This window comes from Helianthus annuus, chromosome 17, assembly GCF_002127325.2.
Source record: "Helianthus annuus cultivar XRQ/B chromosome 17, HanXRQr2.0-SUNRISE, whole genome shotgun sequence".
NCBI lineage: Eukaryota > Viridiplantae > Streptophyta > Magnoliopsida > Asterales > Asteraceae > Helianthus > Helianthus annuus.
The window spans coordinates 31,782,472-31,804,250 of NC_035449.2; the positions used below are offsets into that span (position 1 = coordinate 31,782,472).

The 21,779-nt window shown below is 36.5% G+C and overlaps 2 protein-coding genes and 1 long non-coding RNA gene across 8 annotated transcripts; 1 reads left to right on the top strand and 2 right to left on the bottom strand.

Annotated features, from left to right (window-relative positions):
* Positions 1 to 843: 843 nt before the first annotated feature.
* On the bottom strand, positions 844 to 6,024 carry LOC110921528. 2 transcript variants are annotated; one of them, XR_004886533.1, is made up of 3 exons: positions 5,425 to 6,024; positions 1,479 to 3,427; positions 844 to 1,256 (listed from the first exon to the last, which is right to left on the bottom strand). It is a non-coding gene; the product is annotated as an uncharacterized LOC110921528 (long non-coding RNA). The 2 variants fall into 2 exon arrangements; XR_002582441.2 differs by lacking the exons at positions 844 to 1,256; positions 1,479 to 3,427 and adding an exon at positions 5,167 to 5,352 and having other exon boundaries at positions 5,425 to 6,017.
* A 3,603-nt stretch (positions 6,025 to 9,627) lies between these two features.
* LOC110922659 (F-box/FBD/LRR-repeat protein At1g13570) lies at positions 9,628 to 12,694 on the top strand. 5 transcript variants are annotated; one of them, XM_022166911.2, is made up of 7 exons: positions 9,628 to 9,762; positions 11,092 to 11,259; positions 11,370 to 11,397; positions 11,507 to 11,770; positions 11,840 to 11,959; positions 12,047 to 12,205; positions 12,286 to 12,694. In XM_022166911.2, the coding sequence occupies exons 2-7, from the start codon at positions 11,126 to 11,128 to the stop codon at positions 12,583 to 12,585; spliced, it is 1,005 nt and encodes a 334-aa protein (XP_022022603.1). In that variant the 5' UTR covers positions 9,628 to 9,762; positions 11,092 to 11,125; the 3' UTR covers positions 12,586 to 12,694. The 5 variants fall into 5 exon arrangements, with proteins under 5 accessions (XP_022022603.1, XP_022022604.1, XP_022022601.1 ...); XM_022166912.2 differs by having other exon boundaries at positions 11,328 to 11,770; XM_022166909.2 differs by having other exon boundaries at positions 11,092 to 11,770.
* Positions 12,695 to 14,654: 1,960 nt separating this feature from the next.
* Positions 14,655 to 18,886, bottom strand: LOC110923630 (threonine--tRNA ligase, mitochondrial 1). Its single transcript, XM_022167700.2, has 18 exons — positions 18,741 to 18,886; positions 18,407 to 18,644; positions 18,264 to 18,323; positions 17,946 to 18,035; positions 17,791 to 17,865; positions 17,580 to 17,708; positions 17,413 to 17,502; positions 17,235 to 17,323; positions 16,966 to 17,149; positions 16,807 to 16,891; positions 16,636 to 16,730; positions 16,522 to 16,554; positions 16,350 to 16,436; positions 16,143 to 16,235; positions 15,745 to 16,059; positions 15,508 to 15,599; positions 15,324 to 15,366; positions 14,655 to 14,879 (listed from the first exon to the last, which is right to left on the bottom strand). The coding sequence occupies exons 1-18, from the start codon at positions 18,854 to 18,856 to the stop codon at positions 14,784 to 14,786; spliced, it is 2,010 nt and encodes a 669-aa protein (XP_022023392.1). The 5' UTR covers positions 18,857 to 18,886; the 3' UTR covers positions 14,655 to 14,783.
* Between the last annotated feature and the right edge of the window lie 2,893 nt (positions 18,887 to 21,779).

Here is a 21,779-nt window from a genome sequence, read left to right on the forward strand (position 1 = left end):
TGGATCCTTGATGTGTTGTAAATGGGGGTCTTGGAGGATAATCCATGGATCCGAAAACCTGAGAGGATCCTTGAGGCTGAAAGGAGGATCCTTGAACCTGAGAGGATCTTTGAACTGACTGTGTCCCCATGTACCCTCCTGAGCTGGTGAATGATCCTTGATGCTGGAAGAAGGATCCTTGATGCTGAACAGAGGATCCTGATGGTTGGAAATAGGATCCTAGGGCCTAAGTCATTGCCGACGATCCATAACGCATCCCTGTTAATCCACCCAGGTATTGGATATGCGGAGCTGCAGAATGCTGAGAGGTTATGACCAGAGTATCGAAATTCAGCGATCTAGGCATCAATGGAGAATGATCCTCCACTGATCTCTTCTGTTTCTTGATATCACCAATCTCCTTGAGGATCTTTTCGTTTGTTTTATCCTGCTCTTGTATGTGGTCCTTCATCTACAAAATCAAAGTAAAAAGATCACTAGTAGAAGAATTAGAAGAAACAGAAGAAGTTGGTGGTTTTGAAAAAATAGGGCTTGGTCTCTTTGCAGCATCCTCAGCATTCTTCTGAGATCCAGAAGGTGGTGGAGGCAAAGATGGAATGCTCTGCGAAGAACTGATTGTCGGCATTGAACTTGAAGTGCTCTTTGCTGAAGAAGCCATCTGCTTGGAGATAATGAACCGAAATGATCAAAAAAACAAAAACTTCTTAGGAATGAAGCAACAATTGCCCCACAGTGGGCGCCAAACTGTTTTGGTCAAAAATCAAGTAAGGATATTGCAACCAAATCTTTTGTTGTGAGGTATGATGCTTGAATCTATGAACAATTGTATAAACAACTTGCAAATCAAATAAAGAGGTGACATAGATTTATACGAGGAAAAAGCCCTTGATCAAGAGGTGATCTCCGGCATAAAAAACCTCGGGTGATGGAAACTACCGATCACCAACTAAGATTAAACAGAAAGATATTACAACTCGGGATGATAACAAGCTTGTTACAAGGATCACTAGTGTGCAAAAGTGTATGAAATTGCTAAGTAAACTGCCGAGAGTGTGTGTTTGCTAAAATTAGCCAAGTGTTCTAACTCAAGCTTGTTATCCCCTTTTTAAAATTAGAAATAACCAAAATAACTAACTATCCGCTAATTGTGCAACCTCCCCACGATCTCCATAACGTCCACAAAGCCATGCACGTGCGAAATATTGAGAGCATATTCCCCAAGAATATCGGTAAGAGTTAGTCCATGCCCCATACTCCTGCAAAATAAGCTCACGAATAATGAAGACAATTGTTAGTATAAGGATAACAATAAGGATCCTGAATCATGATCCTGCAACACCTACTGAGGATCCTTAATTCAAATAGAATTGAGGATCCATGATCCTGACAGCACTTGAGGATCCGTGATCCTTAGGATTGGAAAATCATCCCCTAACAGTCATTAAGCACTAATCATGGTTAATTAATTGTACGGATACCTGGATTTTTGACGGTTATCACAGAACCAAGCGTTTTTTCAACCGAGCCAAAGTAGAGCGAGCATCTTTCGATCTGAGCATTTTTCGAATGAACGTCGAGCGATTATCGAGAGTTGCAGAATAAACAAGCGAAGTGACGATGTGAGCTCTATTTGCTTTCGCTGTGCAATGAAGATATCGGTCCAGTCACGTCAAACTCGGATATTTCGGGGTGTGACATTTTAAGTGACAATTGATAAAATAAAAAATCTGAAATGAAAAATGGACAAATATAGTAACCGCCGAATTTTGATTGAACATAAATAACCATACAATGTGGTAAGACCACTTAGTGGAATTAAAAAATTACAAAGCTAATTTAAAGAAAAAGAACCATTGACACAATCGGCGACACTCAGGAAACGACTAAGGTTTTTCCATCTCATCCATTTTGAGAGCAAAGCAAACAAGACCGAAGATGAAAAACATTCAGGATACCTCACCAACTACTCGATTACCTACAAAATCCAAAAACATATTTTTTTCAAAACTTGGGATCCAGGAGGAGATGGTAATCCAGGCTTTCCTTTTCGCCACAAAATCAAAAAACCTTTTCACTTCTTCTACGAACAACTCCTCGTAAACAGGAGTGAGTAACGCCAACAATAGCGCCCTTAGCCGCAAAACAAAGATTTTAGTTATTTTCTGTTCGTAAATGAGAACAGAAACCAAATTGTAAGCTTACAAATGATTTTAGATAGTTTTCATGTTTCGGTGTTACGTCCGATCCTGAACTTTTGTCCATTTTGGCTTTGGAACTTCCGTCTTCTTGTACGTTGGAACCTAACTGCCATCATTTTTCGCTTTAACAATGATAAAGTTTGATGTTGGTGTGTTAAGATCGTTTGTGGGTGTCGTCAAAAGCGGGTAAAGTGGTGGAGATCGTCAGATGCGGTGGTTTGAGGTGTGTAGAGCGAGGTGACGTGGGATAGTGGGTTTGTTATCACCACCACTATCATTCTCGCCAGTGGAAGCTAACAAACCCACTATCCCACGTCACTTCGCTCCACACACCTCAAACCACCGCATCTTACGATCTCTACCACTTTACCCGCTTTTGACGACACCCACAAACGATCTTAACACACCAACATCAAACTTTATCATCGTCAAAGCGAAAAATGATGACAGTTAGGTTCCAACGTACAAGAAGACAGAAGTTCCAAAGCCAAAATGGACAAAAGTTTAGGATCGGTCGTAACACCGAAACATGAAAACTATCTAAAATCATTTATAAGCTTACATTTTGGTTTCTGTTTTCATTTACGTACAGAAAATAACTAAAATCTTTGTTTTACGTTTTGTTTTGCTGCTAAGAGCGCTATTGTTAGTGTTGTTCACTCCTGTTTACAAGGAGTTGTTCGTAGAAGAAGTGAAAAGGTTTTTTGAATTTGTGACGAAAAAGAAAGTCTGGATTACCATCTCCTCCTAGATCCCAAGTTCTGAAAAAAAGATGTTTTTGGACTTTGTGGGTAATCGAGTAGTTAGTGAGGTATTCTGGATGTTTTTCATCTTCGGTCTTTTATGTTTTGCTCTCAAAATGGATAAGATGGAAAAACCTTAGTCGTTTGCTGAATGTCGCCGGTTGTGTCAATGGTTCTTTTTCTTTAAATTAGTTTTGTAATTTTTAATTCCACTAAGTGGTCTTACTACATTGTATGGTTATTTATGTTTAATCAAAATCCGACGGTTACTATATTGGTCCATTTTTCATTTCAGATTTTTTATTTTATCAATTGTTACTTAAAATGTCACACCCCGAAATACCAGAGTTTGGCGTGACTGGACCGATATCTTCATTGCACAGCAAAAGCAAATAAGCTAAAACTTCTAGAAAACGAACGCCCACTAAGTACTCGAATCTCCAATGGTTCTCCTATTCCACCCGTGCCATAATTTGAGAAAGTAACCTGAGAAATAAACATGCGAAAAATCAACATAAAGTTAAGCGAGTACATAGTTTGTTTATAAAAGATTTGAATTAAATCTTTTTAAATAACCGGTTTTTAAAATATTGTTGAAAAAATGAATTAAAAATCATTTTCTTTGGCATGTTATATGAAAGCTTTATATTTGTGAAACTTCGTAAGTGTAAAGCATTACGTTTGTAAAACTATGTATTCGCATAGTTTTGTGTCTGTAACACTTGTGTGGCTGTCAATGTCTACGCATGACAATGACAAACATGCCTGCATGAGTCTGCATGCAAGTTTTGGGTTGTATGTGGGACAAACAGTCTCCATTGTTCGTGTACAGGACCAACAGTCCTCTTGTTTGTATGTAGGACCTCCAGTCCCCTTTGTAACTAGGACCAACCCCGTCACTAGTATCTGTAGCTCATGCATGTTTCGTACTGTTCATGTTCTTGTAAAAACCGGTATGTTTTGCATAAGTTTTTCGTAAACCATTTGAGTTCAATGAAAATCACAAATCATTTGTGGTAGTTAAAACGTGTTGTAACATGAATTAGAAAATATATAGTTTTTGTTCATTCAAAAACCTCGTATGTTCTTAAAAAACGTGCTTGTCTAAAAATATGCAATCTTTGTTCATCGAAAACTTTGTATGTTTCTACAAAACGTGCATGTCTTTCCACCCCGAAAACATTTATAAAAATGTAAAACTGTAAAAAGGTGGGGTTATGAACCTACCTAGATATTTCTGTGCAAAGCTAACTTAGTGTGATACCGTAGTGTCATTCCAAGAACGTGTATTTAGCTAGCGTGCAACTACGACATTACTACGAAGGAATACTTATGAGTTTTCTAATAAAACGACGTAGTTAAACTACGTGTCCAAGCTCTACCGAGTCGTTAGCAAAACGAAACGACTCTACAAAGAAAGGTGTGAATATTTTGGTTTGAAATAACCAACTATTGTTAGTTGATCCCGTTTATGACCGGAATAAATCTATGTCTCGAAAACGACTTAGTTTTCAAGTGGTTTAGAATATATATATTTATATATTTCAATATAAATATACTTACGTCGTCGTGTTAGTTGTCGCGAATAGAAGGCATAGATGAAATATTGTACGTATTCGAAACATCGTATATGCTTCGGTAATATACCGTTGTAGTTTTCGTAAGGTGGAAACAAATAGATATATATATATATACATATACACACACACAGAGATATAAATATATATATTCGAAAACTTGACGTTTGAAACGAATATAACAAATATATTCATGTTGTAAGAAGAATATTCGGATCCCAAAATAATTGAAATAAATATAAACAAATATATTTATTTATATGATTTCCGAACATTTAGTTTGTAAGAGAGTTTAAAGTCGGCGTTTTAAAATAAATATAAACGATTATATTTTATTTATAAAATAACACGAAGTAACTACGCTTGAAATAATTATAAACAATTATATTTATTTTATAAAAGCGTTCGAAATAAATATATACGTTATATTTATTTTATATAAGTATTCAAGCTTCGTTAACTAGTAATTCGTGTTTTGTCGAAGTGTCGTAAATTCGTTTTATAAATCATAAAACGTCGCCAAAATTTAATGTACATTTATAATAAAACTCGAATACCGTTAAGTGTCATTTTGAAACTATAAATGCGTGTCATGTTTCGGCTTTTTATGAAAATCGGGCAGAGTTCCCTCTGTTTTTTGGATGAATACAACAATCAAAGTTATCGATATTTTCATCAAAATCCAACAATATTTCAATAATATAAACACTACATACTATATGTATAATTTTTCGTCAATGTATAAAAAATAACTAATATCTAATCGATTCGGTTTGAGCTCGGTACCACTGCCGTTGGAACCACCACGGCTACCGTCACCCTTCACCGGAACCCCTAAGTGTCGAAACAAATCTGTGATGTAATCAATCTAAGTTGTAACACAAGGTCTCAAGCCGATCCACTTACCAGAGAAATTAGATACGACCACCTCCATCGTCGTCGTCGCCGGCGAGTGCCGCTGCTGGTTCCTCTTTCACCCTTAACATCATCATCTTCCGACACTGCTAGAAAGACGTCGATCTTTACAGATCTGAAACGAAGGGAAATGGAGGAGGGTTGAAGCCACTAACCGGAGAGAACCTCGGACCAAATCTGTCATTAAAAACCTCCACCATTGACATCATCCACAGCTGTTACATCGTCATCATCATCATCGGACCACCTCCTCCACCGCCGCCGTAGCGGCGGCGGCGCTGCGATTGCTGCCGGACTTCTGTAACGAGGGGGATATACAAAGAAAAAGGAGGGGCTGAGGTTGTGTGTGGTTGGTTGTTGACGGAGAACAAACGGCTGGTTCGTCGTCGGATTCAGGTTCGTCGCCGGAAAACTCTCATCGAAGAGTGAGAGTTTAGAAAGGAGATGTGTGTGGGGTTTCGTCAGAGTCGGCACCGGCCGGCACCCCAACTCCGGTCACCGGTCGATCAAAAGAGTGAGAGAACATGGATCTGGTGTGCGTGTATTTTGATTTGTTAGGGTTTGATAGTGTAATCGAAGAGTATCACTAGTTCACTACCCTTTTATACTAGGGTTTTGTTAAGTGGGTTGGGCCCTAGGCCCATTAGTGCGGTTCTTGTCTCTTGCATGGCTCAATCCTAGTCCTAAAGCCCGTTTTCGAACCCGAGTGTCGTAAAATAGCGTAGGATAGATTATTAGGGCCAAAATGCGTAAAATATGGTCGGTAATCACGTTTGACGCGCTCGTTCGTCGATTACGGTAAAATCATGTAAAATGCGGTGTTGGTTGTTTTAATCTGTTTTTCGATCCGGTTTCGACTACGGATATTAAAATTTAGTTACGAAGCTAAATATATCGAAAAATTTAAGTTTTGAAGGTAACACGCGTGTCCGATGCTTTCGTTTCGTTGCCGGTGCGTTCCTGCAGTCGCGTTTTCGTTCACGTTTGCGTTTTGTGACGTACGGAAGCAAAATTCACACAATTAAATTCATAAATATAAAATATTCGTATAAAATTCGTGATTGTTAGCGTCGTCAGTATTTTGTACGGTGTCAGTTCGTTACCGTTTAACGTTTTGCAGATTTTTCCGCAGATCATCATGCGCGTACTGTAATGTCGGATAGACGTTCCTAGGCATACTAAAGGCCTAATTAAGTTAATTCGCGTCATAAACACTATTTATTATCGTTCTAATCCTCGTTTTGCGCGTAATTAGGAGCCGTAAATTACCGGTTGTCAGATAAAAGCTCGTTAATAGAGGAGCCCAACTTTCGTTTATCGAGCTTGAGTCGGCTCGTAAATCTATAAAATTATAGTAAAAATTGTAAATTATATTATATTGTAATCATCATCATCATCATACTCAGTAAATCCCACCAATACTAAAGCTAAGGTAGTGTCTCAGGACGGTAAGATGTAGACAACCTTACCTCTACCCCGTATGAATAGAGAGACTGCTTCCAGTGAGACCCCCAGCTCGATGGTAGTTTCGCATCAAGCCTTGGACATAAGGCACGTAACACTCGACAATTAAGACAAAGGCCAATTAGTGTATGTACTCCATTGTCTTTCGGCTATTAACGCCACCACATGATGCACGATTAACCGTCCCCCTCTTTTAACATTATTTTTACCAAATTAGTAAAATAACGTTAAAATTATTGCACTTTCAATTTTGCCTCCCGAACGCCCGCACATATATACATTATATGCGCATACCGCAAGCGAGACGTAAAATTATATTATATTGTAATCATAATCATCATTATCATCATCATTATATTGTAATGGTATTGAAATATATATTGTAGTACAAGTTCCTAACTACAGTTAAGTTTGATTAGGTTCCAATCTTGACACAAATACTTTCTCATTTATGGCCACTATGTGTTTTGTCACATTGTGGGTATTATTAGTCATCTAATATGCTATCATGTGTTTTAGTATTGTTAATTTATAACAAAAAAAAAATTATAAATGACGAAACAGGGTCAAATAGGTCCATTTCCCCAAAAGATCAAGATTCAATGCCCTTAATGAACCGATACCCCCCCTATTTTTCTTTGGAGCCAATACATTTTCTCATTTCCCTAATGAATGTTAGATGCATCTAAGGTCCAGCCACATACGAAATTCTTAAGATTTTTTTTTCCCAAAGCTTCTATCACATGGAGTGCTGCTTTAAACAACAAGAAATAGCAGATGAGAAGACTACTTAATGTCGACTTTATTAGGGTGATCCAGCCTCCAAAGGAAAGTGATACCACTTTCCAAGTTGCCAGTCGTGGCTAAGAATGTTTGTGATAACAAATTTTCTCAAGATTCATATTAGCACGGACTCGGAGGCCTAAGTATGAAAATGAAAAGTCACCCACTATGCATTTGATTGACGAGGCACCCCAATGTAAGGTACTAGAAGCCACATCTACAACAAAAAGATTACTTTTATGGTACCATATTGATTACTTTTACGGTACCATATTGGGATTTTACAATATTGGAACCATGGTTGTTCTAACCGATGTTATGGTACCATATTAGAATATTACAATATTGGTATCATGATAGTTCAAGTCGAACAATATTGGTATCGTTGAACGATTAGCGATTTGTTTTTATAGTTTTTAACCGATGTAAAACATGTGTGGTTATTCTTTTGAGTATATCTTGCCTTTTTCTTTTTGGATTTTCCATTTCAGTTACTACATCAAATGTTTATACCATAACGAAACACAATGAACTAATACCCACCGAATTCCCGTTGTATGGCACGAGGAAATTTTACTACTTATTATCTTCTTGATAAAAAAAAGTACATAAATAGAATATTGATAAAAATTATAATGAAACTATATCAATCAAAACTGATAAAAACAAGTAACATAGAAAAATTATAAGGAAATTTTACTACTTATTATCTTCTTGATAAAAAAAAGTACATAAATAGAATATTGATAAAAATTATAATGAAACTATATCAATCAAATTATAGTGAATTGCAAGTTTTGTCCTTTATTTTTATGCCCAATTGCAGGCGCTGTCCTTTATCTTTAAAATTGACGAGTTTTGTACTTAATGTTTTAAATTCCTGCATGTTATGTCCTTTAACCCTAACCTAGTTAAATTTTTCTGTTAACTCAAATTACATAAGGGCATTTTAGTCTTTTTATCTTTTTATTTAAAATTAATTTAACAAATTAAACAAAGATTAATATAGTATATACGTATATTCTATGTATATATCAACCAAACACTTTCTCTGCTCCTTCAATTTCTCTGCACCACCACTACACCACAACCTCCTTCCACCGCCACTCTTCCTCACTCTACCTCTCTCTCTCTCTACACTAAAAGGCCACCACAACCACCCCCACCTACCACCACCAGATTGCACCACCCACCATCACTTATGTTCCGATGATGAGGACAGGAGACAATAAGCGGATGACTTTGCGGTGAAGGAACACCGATGGCGGCGACCATGGTGATCGAACAGGTTAGTGACGGGTTAGGGTTCCAACGAAGGAGAAAAAGGCAGCGACTAGGTTCTGAAATGGATGTACCTGAAGTGGTCTAATAAGGTATGAATCGAGCGGCTTCTTAAAACCCCCAAATAAAATCGTCGTCAGAAACTAGTGTTTGATTTATGTTAAGGGGTTTTGTTGGTGGTGATGGTCTTCATCAAGGGTCGTCGGAAGTTTCACTTCAATAGGTAACAGTAGTGTGTATAGATTCTTATCTTTGATTTTGCAGCTTTAGATTTTGATTTTGATTTTGATTCACAACTTCTGTCTTCCACTTCGCTTTCTTTGATGTTGTATAGAAGTGTCTTAGATCTGTGTGATTATTGATTAATAACTTGGTGGTAGTGGTGGATCCTTTTGTGATTAATAGTTGAAATGGGGTGTGAATTGTTGCAGGTTGTTGAAGAGAAATTAGGGTTTTGAAATGGGATTGTTTTGGGGAAGAAGATGGTGAAAAGACAATTTTACCCTCATATGCATTGCACATGATCAGATTTGACAGAAAAATCTAACTGGGTTAGGACTAAAGGACAAAACGTGTATGATTTGAAAACATAAAGTACAAAACTCGTCAATTTTAAACATAAAGGACAACGCCTGCAAATGGGTATAAAGATAAAGGACAATCCTTGCAATTCACTCAAAAATAAATTATAAAAATAATTCCTTTCTCCAATGTAAAATAAAAATATCTGAGATGTCTCATAAGATAGGTTTGCACCCATTTCATTCACAGTAAAGGTTGGGTTCCTTGGTAACTACTCAGGTATCTCCTCTTTTTGATCGTTTCTTTTGCAGTTAATTATTTAATTTATTTGGTGTTTCATCTCTCTATTTTCATGTTAGGTTAAGATTCTTTGTTTTTATTTTGTTTTTTTCTTCTACACATTTAGTGATTTACGTCTTACAATTTTCGATTTTTCATATCCTCCATCCTTTTGCTGTAAGGCCGATAAGAATGTAAATCAAGGTTTAATGTATGAGTTGAATGTTATTATCAATGTTAAACTTCATAATTAAGAGTGCTTGCTAAGCCGTTTAATGTTCCCTAATTTGTGAGTCAGAGATTTCTACTACCCACGAAACTAGCATCTGCGAGATATGCCAAACAAGAGTTGTTTATTTGATTTGGTTATAGATGGATGATGCTTAGGGGTTGTGTTTAGAAAGTTATTATTATATGTGACATTAAATCAAGAGTAAACTGCCAAAATGGTCCCTGAGCTTTGGTCACTTTTGCCACTTTAGTCCAAAACTCAAATCTTTTGAATCTCGGTCCCTGTGGTTTCAATTCTATTGCAATTTTCATCCAAAATCAAAATCTGATCAGATTTTTCAGTTAACATCCAGCTTTTTCTGTCTTTTTCCTCCCTTTTAATGAAGGGCAAAATGGTCTTTTAACATTTTATTGACCATTTTGCCCTTCATTAAAAGGGAGGAAAAAGACAAAAAAGTTGGATGTTAACTGAAAAATCTAACCAGATTTTGCTTTTGGATGAAAATGGCCACAAAATTGAAACCACAGGCACCCAGATTCGAAAGATTTGAGTTTTGGGTTAAAGTGGCAAAAGTGACCAAACCTCAGGGACCATTTTGACAGTTTACTCCTTAAATCAATGAATGAAGGTTGCAAAACAATGCATTGTGGGAGATGGTTTTGATGTGTTTCTTATTTCTTTTGTTTGAAGTTGTTATAATCACTTTGATGGTGCTGAGTGTTTTCCAAGTGATGGATAAGACAAGAGTAAAACAAGTTTATATAGATAACTTAACTCATCGTTACTGTTGCTGATTGTATGACTGTTTTGTAAATTAATAATAAACAATGGTATATCACTCAAAGTAACACTATAAACTTATATAATGTTCATTAGATCAATCACTTTCATTTCAAAGGGCACGTCCAAACACCCCAACCATAAATATGAATGGGTATAAATAAGAAAATGGTTAATCTTGTCACTCTGGAAAACCCAATTAAGAAGCATAGCCACACCAATATGAACCTTTTCTTTGAATCGTCGCGTATTATGTTGTATTTTGCTTATTTTCTGTGTGTGTAGTAAACTGAGTTCATCTTGCATCAATTTCACAGTTTGCAGTATCGATCCAACAAAAAAAAGACTGAGATGAAAGCTAAACGTTTGTCTAAAGCTCAACAACTGTCTTTAACTACGCTCCCTCAAGCCATCATAGAAACCATCCTATGTCTTTTACCAACTGCAGAAGCAGCAAGGACAAGTATCCTCTCAAGGGAATGGAGGTACAAATGGACCACTATTCCTAAACTTGTGTTTTCTCAATCTACTTTTAAAAAATCAATTGAAGCAGGGCCATTGATCTGGTCTGATTGGGTGCAAATATCTGACTTAGAACGGGCAAGGAGATACAAGGACATGAGGTGTGAACTTTTCTATGCTATACACCAAGTTTTGTTACTACGCCAGGGTCCAATACATGAGTTCACTCTTTTGATGAGTGCGGATCGCACCTGTTTTGAACTTGATCAGATACTGCTTCATTTGTCGAGGAACCATACTATCAAGAAGTTAACACTTACGCTTTATCATTCGGATCCATATGGTTTACCCTTATCTGTCTTCTCGTTGCATCACTTAACGGACCTCTGTCTTGAATATTGTGCTATCAACCATAAACCTATTTTCAATGGATTTGGTAGCCTAACAAGCTTAACCTTAAACCAAGTAAGGATCTCTAGAGAAACTCTTCTGCATCTTTTATCTAATTGTCCATCACTTAAGAGCTTGTATATGGTAAGCTAATAAATTTATAACCGTTTAGTGGACTTGCAAAACTCATCTAAATATTTTATGTCAATATAGGTTATAGATGAAGAAGAATTTGTTGGTGATGAATATCCATTTATGGAGCCAAGCAATATGGAGCTATTCAAGTGTTTACCTATGATTGAACATCTGACCACTTCTGGTTATCTCATTATGGTAATTTTTATCCCCATTGTATATAGTTAAAAGAAGAAAAAATAAAACTTTGGTTGTTAATCGCTGTGTTTTTGCCTATGGTTGAAGTCGTTAGTTCAAGCCTCGATTCCAGAAGAGCTTCCAGCCTCACTAATCCACCTAAAATGTTGTACTATCGAAGATATGTGTTTTGTTGACGCCTATGGATTGCCTTTTCTTGCTGATTTGATCAAATGCTCCCCGAATTTGGAGAAAATTAAGCTAGAGGTAAATTGTAGAAGTGTATCCTGTATCTTGTTGTTTTGATTTTGATGCCAAATTTCACTAACACAAGACTCCTGCTGTAGATTAATGCTGACTGTTGTATTGAAACAAAGGGCGATAAGTTGGAAGAACATTCAGTTAACTTGGAAGAATATTCATATGTTTGGTTGGAGCATCTGAATGAACTGGAGATTAGAAATATTTGTAACTATAAGTCTGAGTTGGAGTTTGTGAAGTTTATCTTGGCCAGGTCACCCAATCTGAAGAAGGTTATATTGGTAACCTGGATGGATGATAAAAATGAAGAGTTTGAGATGTTAAAAATTCTCCTACGCGTCCCACGTGCATCACCAGTAGAAATAAGTGTTGAGAGTAAGTTTTGAGAGTTGCTGAAAAAGACTATGAGGACCATTAGATCACTCAACTTTCTTGAGAACTAATCTTGTATTGCTATTTGTAATTCTGCTTAACTCAGAAAGATTTTGTTGGACTTGGTTGCTGCATCAACTAAGTCCAACAAAATTTTTGAAAAGCATTGTCTCACCTACTATTTAAACTGTTAATTTCACTTTCTAAAACTTTAATTGTCGGAAATTGGTTGGAAACATGTATATTTAATGAAAACCCAACCACATACACGCCATGATGGCAGCAACTCGCCCCCTTGTCACTGTCCAACCGCTCAAATCATTCAACCCTTTCACCTTCACAGTACCTCTCAATGTCGTCTCGTGGGGTTAAAGCACGGGTTGTTCGAAAGAGCATGACACGATTCCCTTGAAATAGCAATACATCCCAAACACGAAGAACTGAAGTTATAAGCTAGAATACATTTATGCTTGTTACTAAACAATAAATGCAAAAGAACTATGGCTATTGAAACCAAGGAAGCATATTCATAATCAAAAGATGAAGATAAAACTCACCCAAATTTACGTTTCTGGTCACCACCAAATGGCAGTCTACCAGCTGCCTGAAAACCATCGTCGGAAGAGAGAGCATAGACGGTGGTGATGTAGACGAAAGAGAATCACCGGATGTAGTCACCCCCATCAAACAAACAAGTAGTAGCTTAAACTTAACCGGTTCTACCAGACGATACAACCGACCTGAACCGGTTTTTAAACCATTGCCAACTATTGATAAATTTTTTTTTTTTGACTTAAAATAGATTTATGGTAATAATGGTTTACTAAATTTAGTGTTTGGGATTGAGTTTGGAAATGACTTATTAACTTATTGGAGCCAATAGGTAGGTAAGTCATTTGGAAAAATCCCCAAATCTTGGCTTTTGAAAATGACTTATTGACGTTTTCAAAAAGCTAATAAGTCCATAAGTCATTTCTAAACTCAATCCCAAACACCTTAGATTTGGAAATTGCTGGAACACTATCAACAAACAAATATAAAAAACCAACGATATCCGAAAGCTAATATATCTTGTAACACGAGAATATTGTAGCGTTTAACATGTGATTAAAGCTTAAGGTTTGTTACGGTTATTGCTATTCACTTTTAAGATACGGATTTCATGGTCTTTTACTCGTAGCGTTTTATATCGCTATTGTCATCGTCGTGTATAATTCATCATATCCGTTGTCTCAACTTATTGATTCGAGTAATTCAAAAATTTGTTATTCGATTCGATGAACACCCCCTAATTGACATGATGCAACATGTTTAATCTGAAGACAGTTTTATTTTTGCATATTCTTATTCTAAAAAAAGGAAATAGAAAGAAAATTTTAGCAAAAAATACAAATGTTTATAAACAATTACGTTTAAACTAGAAACTTAATGCTAATTTCTTGTTAATCTTAATATATATAACCACTCAATCAATTTAAGTTGTATAAAAAGAGACTGGTCAACATGTGAAGCCCAACCCTTGATCTAGACGTATGCAAGTCCCACCCATTTCTATTTAGAGTAAGCCATATCAATAATTTTATGTTCGGTTGATTTCGTGACTTCAGACCCCTAGATTGAAGAAAATGTTAGATTCCAATGAAGTTATCACACTGTTTTAAGACAACAATAAGATAAATCCAGACAACTGTTTTATGAAGTCGCCTTTTATCATTGGATAACCCTAGGTGGCCGGGCTTTTTATTTGTTGTCCGTTCAAAAGAAATGAATTACCACTAAGCTTGAAGAACCAAGTATTCGGTTCACTTTAAAGTCATAATAACCACTTTTTTCTGGCAGTTGTTCCCAATGGCCACCCTGGTGGTAAGGTGTCTCTTCTGTATTCTAGAGGTGCAGGATTCAAATTATACAAAGTGTAAATATAGCCATAGTTAATAGGAGAAGATTAGGATTAAGAGCCGTTCTAGAAAACAATTCAAGCGTCAGCTTACAATCAATAACTGATTTTGGAAACACTGGTTTTTACATACTAAAGTTTATCAAATCGTAATCATTTTGTATAATACTATACATACTAATTTTGTGAATTCCCGAATAACCATTGTAACGATCACAATCATAAATTTCTGCAACTAACTGTAAAAATTTCACAAAACTAAATCAATCGAACTTTTAAAATCTAGCATTTAAGCGTTCCATATGTTTGGCATTACTAATGAAAAGCTTCAACTTCTTGTTTGAGATGTCTAAGGAGATCTGGAATTGTCTTGACTGAATGTTCTTGCTCGTCTCTCACTCGCACACTTACCTGCAAATAAATATTGGTCACGTCATATAATTGTTTGTATAACTACAATATAACAAAGAAAAAAAAGCTACAATATAAGATCCTTTGCCCGGGAAGACAATATTCTAATCCTTTCTGCTCTTAAACCTTTTACCATAGTATATAGGGATGATATACAAGGATTTTATTTCTTTTCATCAACTTCACATGTATTTTACTTCTTCAGCCAATAACACGCCTAATGAGATATTCTGTTTATACCAAAATAAGCTTAATGGCAACTATGTCCTTAAACAAAAATACTCTTGTTTCCCGTCTATAAAAAAACACGAGGGTTTTTTTTTTTTTTTTTTTTTTTTTTTTTTTTTTTTTTTGTCATTTAACAATATTTCAGCATGTTTTTAATAAGAAACTAAATTGCATTACAACCTTGATTTAATAATCTGAAAAGAGATACATACATACCTTGCCATTACTGACTTCCTCTTCACCAACAACCAGTATGTATAACAAAAATAATAATAATAATAATAAGCTATAACCACACAATGAACTTTTTTATCTGCTTATTATATTCCATTTTGAAACAACAATAAGCTACTTTGAGAGTGTGAAATTGCATACGTTAAAAAAAACAATAAGCAGCAGTGAAAGGAATTTCCAAAATACCTTTTTATGTATTGTTCTATCAGATGAGTCAATATCAACATAATAACCAGCTGCTTCAATCTGACTCTTTACCTGCCAGATTAATACATAAACAATAAAGACCAAACATCTTAAAGCTCGTTTATTTGTAAAAAATATAAAAAATTAATGACAATTGTGTTGGTATAGCCGTGTAATTTATCTAATATTAACGGCTAATGTTTTGCGCAGTAGGTACCTGTTGTCCATAGTCTTGGGACTTGTCGGAAACAGGGCAAACAATTGCTTGACGAGGGCTAAGCCAAAATGGCCATTTTCCCTTATAGTGTTCCAAAAGTATAGCGAACATCCGTTCAACCGACCCCAAAATAGCTCTGTGTATCATAACGGGCCTCTCCCTTTTAGTTTCATCTTCTGCCGAATATGTTAAGTTGAAGCGTTGGGGGAGTTGGAAGTCCAACTGTAAAGTTGCACATTGAAACTTCCTTTTCATTGCATCAGAAACTGATATATCAATTTTCGGACCGTAAAATGCCCCATCTGCTTCATTGATCTACCAACAAATTAAATAAATTCTTAAAATCCAGTTTTAAATAAAATTCTTACAAATTATAATAAATTTGGTGTTTGACGTACCTGCCATGGTTTCCCAAACTCATTCAATGCATCTTCAAGCGCTTTCTCAGCTTTATCCCATGTTTCCAGATCTCCAAGATATTTCTCTGGCCTCTATATTATAATAAAACAATTTTTCAACTAATTATACATAAAACAACTTGTAAAAAAAATATGATAAAAAGCATTCATAAGTAAACAATAGAGTATAAAGAGGGATGCACATACTGTTGATAGCTTTAGTTCGAAGGTGAAACCAAATACATTATAGGCGTAGTTGATGAACTCTAACGCACTTTTCACTTCCTCTTTAATCTGTAAAAATTAAAATAAAATTAAAAAATGCAAGAAAGAAGCCTTAGACGACAAGTATTAGCTGATCGAATATATTCCATCTTACCTGGGATTCTCTACAAAAAATATGAGCATCATCCTAAGACAAGAAAACACACACGCTTAGATTGTAAGAATAACAATAAGCAATAACAAAATGATAAAAATACTACTGCATTACCTGTTGAAATCTTCTAACACGGGTCAAACCAGTCAAGGCACCACTGGCTTCATTGCGATGCAAAACTCCAAAGTCAGCTATACGAAGTGGAAGTTCTGTAAAATGGAAATCATGAGAGTTGTTGTAATAGCTGCCTTATAGTTTTAACAATAGTATTAAAATAAAACTAACCCCTGTAAGAACGAACTCTGTTATCGAATATCAAGCAATGTCCCGGACAATTCATTGGCTTAAGCCCAAACTCTTGTTTTTCTATCTGCATAAATATAACATGCAACAAGATTATTTTTTTATTATTTTTTAAATATGACATGTATGAAAATTACTTGCATCAAATACAAACATGTTCTCCTTGTAATTGGCAGCATGGCCTGAGGTTTCCCAGAGTTGCATGTTGTATATATTTGGGGTGGTAACCTCCAGATAACCTCGTTTACGGTACTCTGTTCGTATAAATGCCATTAATTTCTCGGTTATTCGAGTACCATGGGGAAGAAAGAAGCAGCTTCCTGGGCTGAAACGCAGCATATAAACTGAAATTAGCACGACAAGCTAGAGATTGCAAATAAAACTTTTTTTTAAAAAAAAAAATCCAAAACCTAAGTGGATGGAAAAAGAAAAGTTCCTGCTTCTTGCCCAATTCTCTGTGGTCATATTTTTTCGCTTCTTCCAGCAGGGCAATGTATTCCTGAAATACATCAAACCCAAAATAAATAAATAATTATTCATAAAGACTAAAATGCGTTGAAACAATAATTCAACATTCAGCAAAATAACCTTTAGACGCTTTTGGTCAGGATAAGATATCCCGTAAACTCTTTGTAAGCTCTCACGATCTTTGTTTCCCCTCCAGTAAGCCGCTGAAGCCTAATATTTATTAATAAAAACACATATAAATATACATACATATTAGCCGAGGAATATTTAATCTTAACAAACCCCACCTTTAAGCAAGCAATTGCTTTGACAAATGCCGTATTTGGTATATGGGGTCCACGACACAGATCGATTAATGGCCCACACCTATAAACTGTGATCGTCTTGTCTTCAGGTAGGTCGCTAATGATCTCAACCTGATCATCACAACAATAAGAATAAAATCCAATGCACTCATCAGTATAATAAAACTCCAAAATATGTTAGATAGAAATTCACCTTAAACTTATTCTCAGAAAACATCTCAAGTGCCTGCTTTCGTGAAACTTCAACTCGTTCAAAAGGTTGTTTTTCCTAAAGAAAATACATGAGCGCTTTAATTTAGCATGTGTAATAGATGAAACAGCAAAGACATATATTGAGATATAAAGTACCGTAACAGCTTTCTTTGCTTCAGAAACAATTCGATCAAAGTGATCATCATTTAAGCCGAGTTCACCATAAAAACCATCATAGTAGAAACCCTGTTACAACAACAATTCCATAAGACCTATTGTTACTGCGTAGACCGTTACTTACATATCAGACAAAACTACCAAAAAAATTAAACCTCAAGAACTGCAATGGTTTTAGTGAATTTTATATCTAATAACACAACCATAAACGAAGTGAAAGCATGTTCTACTGAATAAAAAAATACATCTTATTATAACCCTAACAACTAAAGAACCTTGAAAATGATAAAAACATACCTCTCCCCTTGTAGTGCATGGCCCAATACACAACTTGCATCCATATGTTTGTTCTAGAGCCTAAACAAAAACAAACACAAATCAAATAACATCGCCATTCACACCTCAATCCCCAAATACCAAATTCATATTCACATCATTACCTGCCCAAGAATATGAGCACTCGAATGCCAAAACGTATCACGACCCTCATCACTCTCAAAAGTGAATATCTTGAGCTGACAATCACCTTCCAAAGGCCTTGACATGTCCCACAGCACACCATCCACCTGAGAAATCAATGCATTTGACGCCAAACTCTTTGGTAACTGCTTCGCTATATCCAAAGGAGTTGTTTCCCACTTCTTTCCCTCCTTCACAGTCCCATCAAGCAAAGTAACCCTAACAAACAAACCCAGTTAAATAACGCACACCAACGGTTGGGACGAAACGCTTGAAAGAACAAACCGGTCAAACAACGTCAAGATCAAAACTTACTTAATGGGGTCACCGGAAATTGACTGGAGATGTGCAATTTGTTCAGCTTTGTAAGATTCAAACAGTTGGATTCGTTTAGGGATGACTGATTGAAGATATGCTTCATCTTTAGCCATTTGTTGTTGTGGTGACGGTGGCAATGTGTATAGGCGGCGGAGAACGGCGGCAAGGCGTAGGCGTGGGGCGGGGGAGACGTGAAGTTTGACTGTTTATTTATTAAAAAAAAAAAGTAAACCTAGCTACAACGTGAAGAAGATGAGTAAATGTTGCCGCCTAGTGAAACCCTAAATTAAGTGAAGAAGATGAGTAAATAATATAATAGAATACATACAAATTACATGCAATATGAATGTTTTAAGATTATACAATAATATCTGTTGTCGCTTAGATACATGAAGAACTACATACCTGACAATGATCGATGAAGAAAAGAAGATGAATAGCTTGTATCTCTTTCGTCTCCTCTATGTTGCATACGCGGGTTTTTTTTCTCTAAAGAAATTATGCGATCTTCTGATGTTTTTTTATTTTTTTTGTTGCAGCCGTCCTCTGATGTATATATCGGGAGTTTTTCATACGGTATCATAAATTGAGCCATATACAATTTCTCACCAACTGGGCCTCTCTAGCGATACACTAACCATAAGCCCATATGCTGCACATTACTCCAAACGGCCCAAAGTCACAAAACAATAAATGGCGGTGGTATGTTGTCGTAATAAAGCTAGATTTTGAGGGGCATTTTGGTAAATCTTATGCCCTTTCGTTTAAATTCAACCGACCTCCAACTTTTGTTCTTTGCATCTGATGTGCAGCGCCCTCTTTAATTATTTCCTTCATAATTCCTTTAAGATGACCAAGCCGGGCGTGGGTTGGGGTAAAACGCAAGCCACCACCCCGGGTGGGTTTGGGTTGTGGCGTGGCCCCTTGGGGCTTGGCTTTTAAGCCGGGCGTGGGGCGGTATGGCCAAGCGAGCTGGCTGAATCCCATTGGTTCACCCGCCACGTCAGGCGGTTGTTTAAATTTTGAATTTTAAAATTCAAACGGTCCCCCATCCCCCCATCTTCTCTAACCGCCACCCGGGTCACCCAAAGACCTATATATTGTAACCCCAACCCCACTGGTCCCCCCATCCCACGAACCCAACACCCCACCGGCTACCCGCTGTCTTGAACCCGCTACCCCGCTGGTCCCCCCCATCCCACGAACCCAACACCACTATGGCATCCTGGACCCGTGAAGAAGAAATGACACTCGTCACTAGCGTCGTCGACGTTATGAAGGGGCGGCCACCGGGCCAAACAAAATATTGGGCGGAAGCATTCGCGGCCTACCGACAAAACGTCGGTAACGACCGCCACAACCTCAACGCGTGCCAACATAAATGGCGCGAGCCACGGCCCAAGCTCGAGCGTTTCAAGATAGAGTTTCGAGGCAAGGAAAACAAGGCGTTCGACAAGATCGACCTTTTTGAAATTTTATTAACGCTCTAGGTTTTTTTATTTTGTAATTTTTAGAAATTATGTAATTTTTAGGATTATGTAATTTTTAAAATTTTAATGAAGTTGTAGGTTTTTTTATAAATATTGTGTGATTTTTTATAAATTTTTTGTATTTTTTTTTTAAAGTTTTATGCCACGCGGTGCACCCAACCCAGGCCCAACCCACGCCCCGCCATACCCCGCGGACACGTAACCTGGCAGTAGGCTGGCTCCCTTTACATGTGTCACCAAATGCCCAACCCAAACCCCAACCCAAGCCCAACCATACCCCACGGTCTAAAAGTTCCATTTAATTCTTTTGATAATTACTCTCCAAGTAACCTGCACAAATATATGGGTTTTTATTTTAGAGTTCTTTTATAAGGCATCTCATTTAAGTCACATGTTATATGCATTAATAATTACAAATCTATTATCACATAAGGTTGAGATCATATAAAAAAGATGAAATTTGTGATAAGGATAAGAAAGAAGAACATGTATCATTAATTGATTTATAAGGATAAAAACAATTAAGTAATTTAATAAAAAATATAATTAAAGATAAAATTCAAAAATACACATGCAATGCACATGCAAGTTCACGCGTCTTTCTTAAACGTCAATAACTTTTTATATGTACATTTAAAAAAAATTAAATCATAATAACGAGTGTTTTTTTATCTTTAATATGAGTACTGTATTGTTATACTTGTATAGAGAAAAAAAATACGTTTCGATCGGATGTTTTAATCCATGGTGTTTTGTGTAGGATCATTTGGGGACCCGAACGAGTCGTTCAGAGGTGTTTTCGTCAAGTACAGGTGCGGAAAACAAGTAAATGACGTAGGAATAGCTTGTATATCACTTTAAACTCCTTTTTCTATTGATTTGATGATAAGTACAACCTGTTTTCGATCCGGCAGCACTTCGGTACAAAAATCAGGAACCATTTTAAATGAGATCGCTCTAAGGGTATTTATAAGCGACTGGAACCGCTTATTGGACAGGCCCAATAAGCGGTCCAACATGACATAACAGCGATCCAACATGTTGTCATATAAGCGACCCATATTGAATGACACATGAGCGGTCCATCTAGCTACCACTCGAGCGACCCACAAACCTAATTGACTAATAAGCGGCCCAACAATCTTAAACCTATACAATCTCACTATTTTCTATATTGTGCCCAGATCTAACATTTAAGACTAATGACTCGATACAAGACGTAATCAGCAGATGTAGTGCACCAACAGACTCCCCCTCAGATGTTGATGGAGTCGACTATCGAGTCACACCATGCTGTATCTTCACATCTTCAGTCTTGATCAGTCTTCGAGCTTTTCTTTCTCTCTATCTTCAGACTCCCCCTCTCGATTTACTGGTATTCTTTTGTTCTTCAGTAACATCTTCAGGATCATTGTCTGGCATTCAAACATTCTAATTCTCTTGATCAGATCTCTTGTTTCCTTAAGTTCATCAGCATCATCAGTTTGTCATGATCTTCATAATCAGAATCTGATATTCACAGACTTTTAGAATCAAATATCGTGGC

Excerpts from the sequence above, each read along its gene's own strand:
- LOC110922659 (XM_022166909.2), top strand. The coding sequence starts at position 11,126 with ATGAAAGCTAAACGTTTGTCTAAAGCTCAACAACTGTCTTTAACTACG. Across the intron at positions 11,960-12,046 it reads CTTCTGGTTATCTCATTATG|TCGTTAGTTCAAGCCTCGAT; the intron begins GTAATTTTTATC and ends CTATGGTTGAAG. Across the intron at positions 12,206-12,285 it reads TGGAGAAAATTAAGCTAGAG|ATTAATGCTGACTGTTGTAT; the intron begins GTAAATTGTAGA and ends CTCCTGCTGTAG.
- LOC110923630 (XM_022167700.2), bottom strand. The coding sequence starts at position 18,856 with ATGGCTAAAGATGAAGCATATCTTCAATCAGTCATCCCTAAACGAATC. Across the intron at positions 17,866-17,945 it reads AAGCAAAGAAAGCTGTTACG|GAAAAACAACCTTTTGAACG; the intron begins GTACTTTATATC and ends TATTTTCTTTAG. Across the intron at positions 17,709-17,790 it reads TTTCTGAGAATAAGTTTAAG|GTTGAGATCATTAGCGACCT; the intron begins GTGAATTTCTAT and ends TGTGATGATCAG.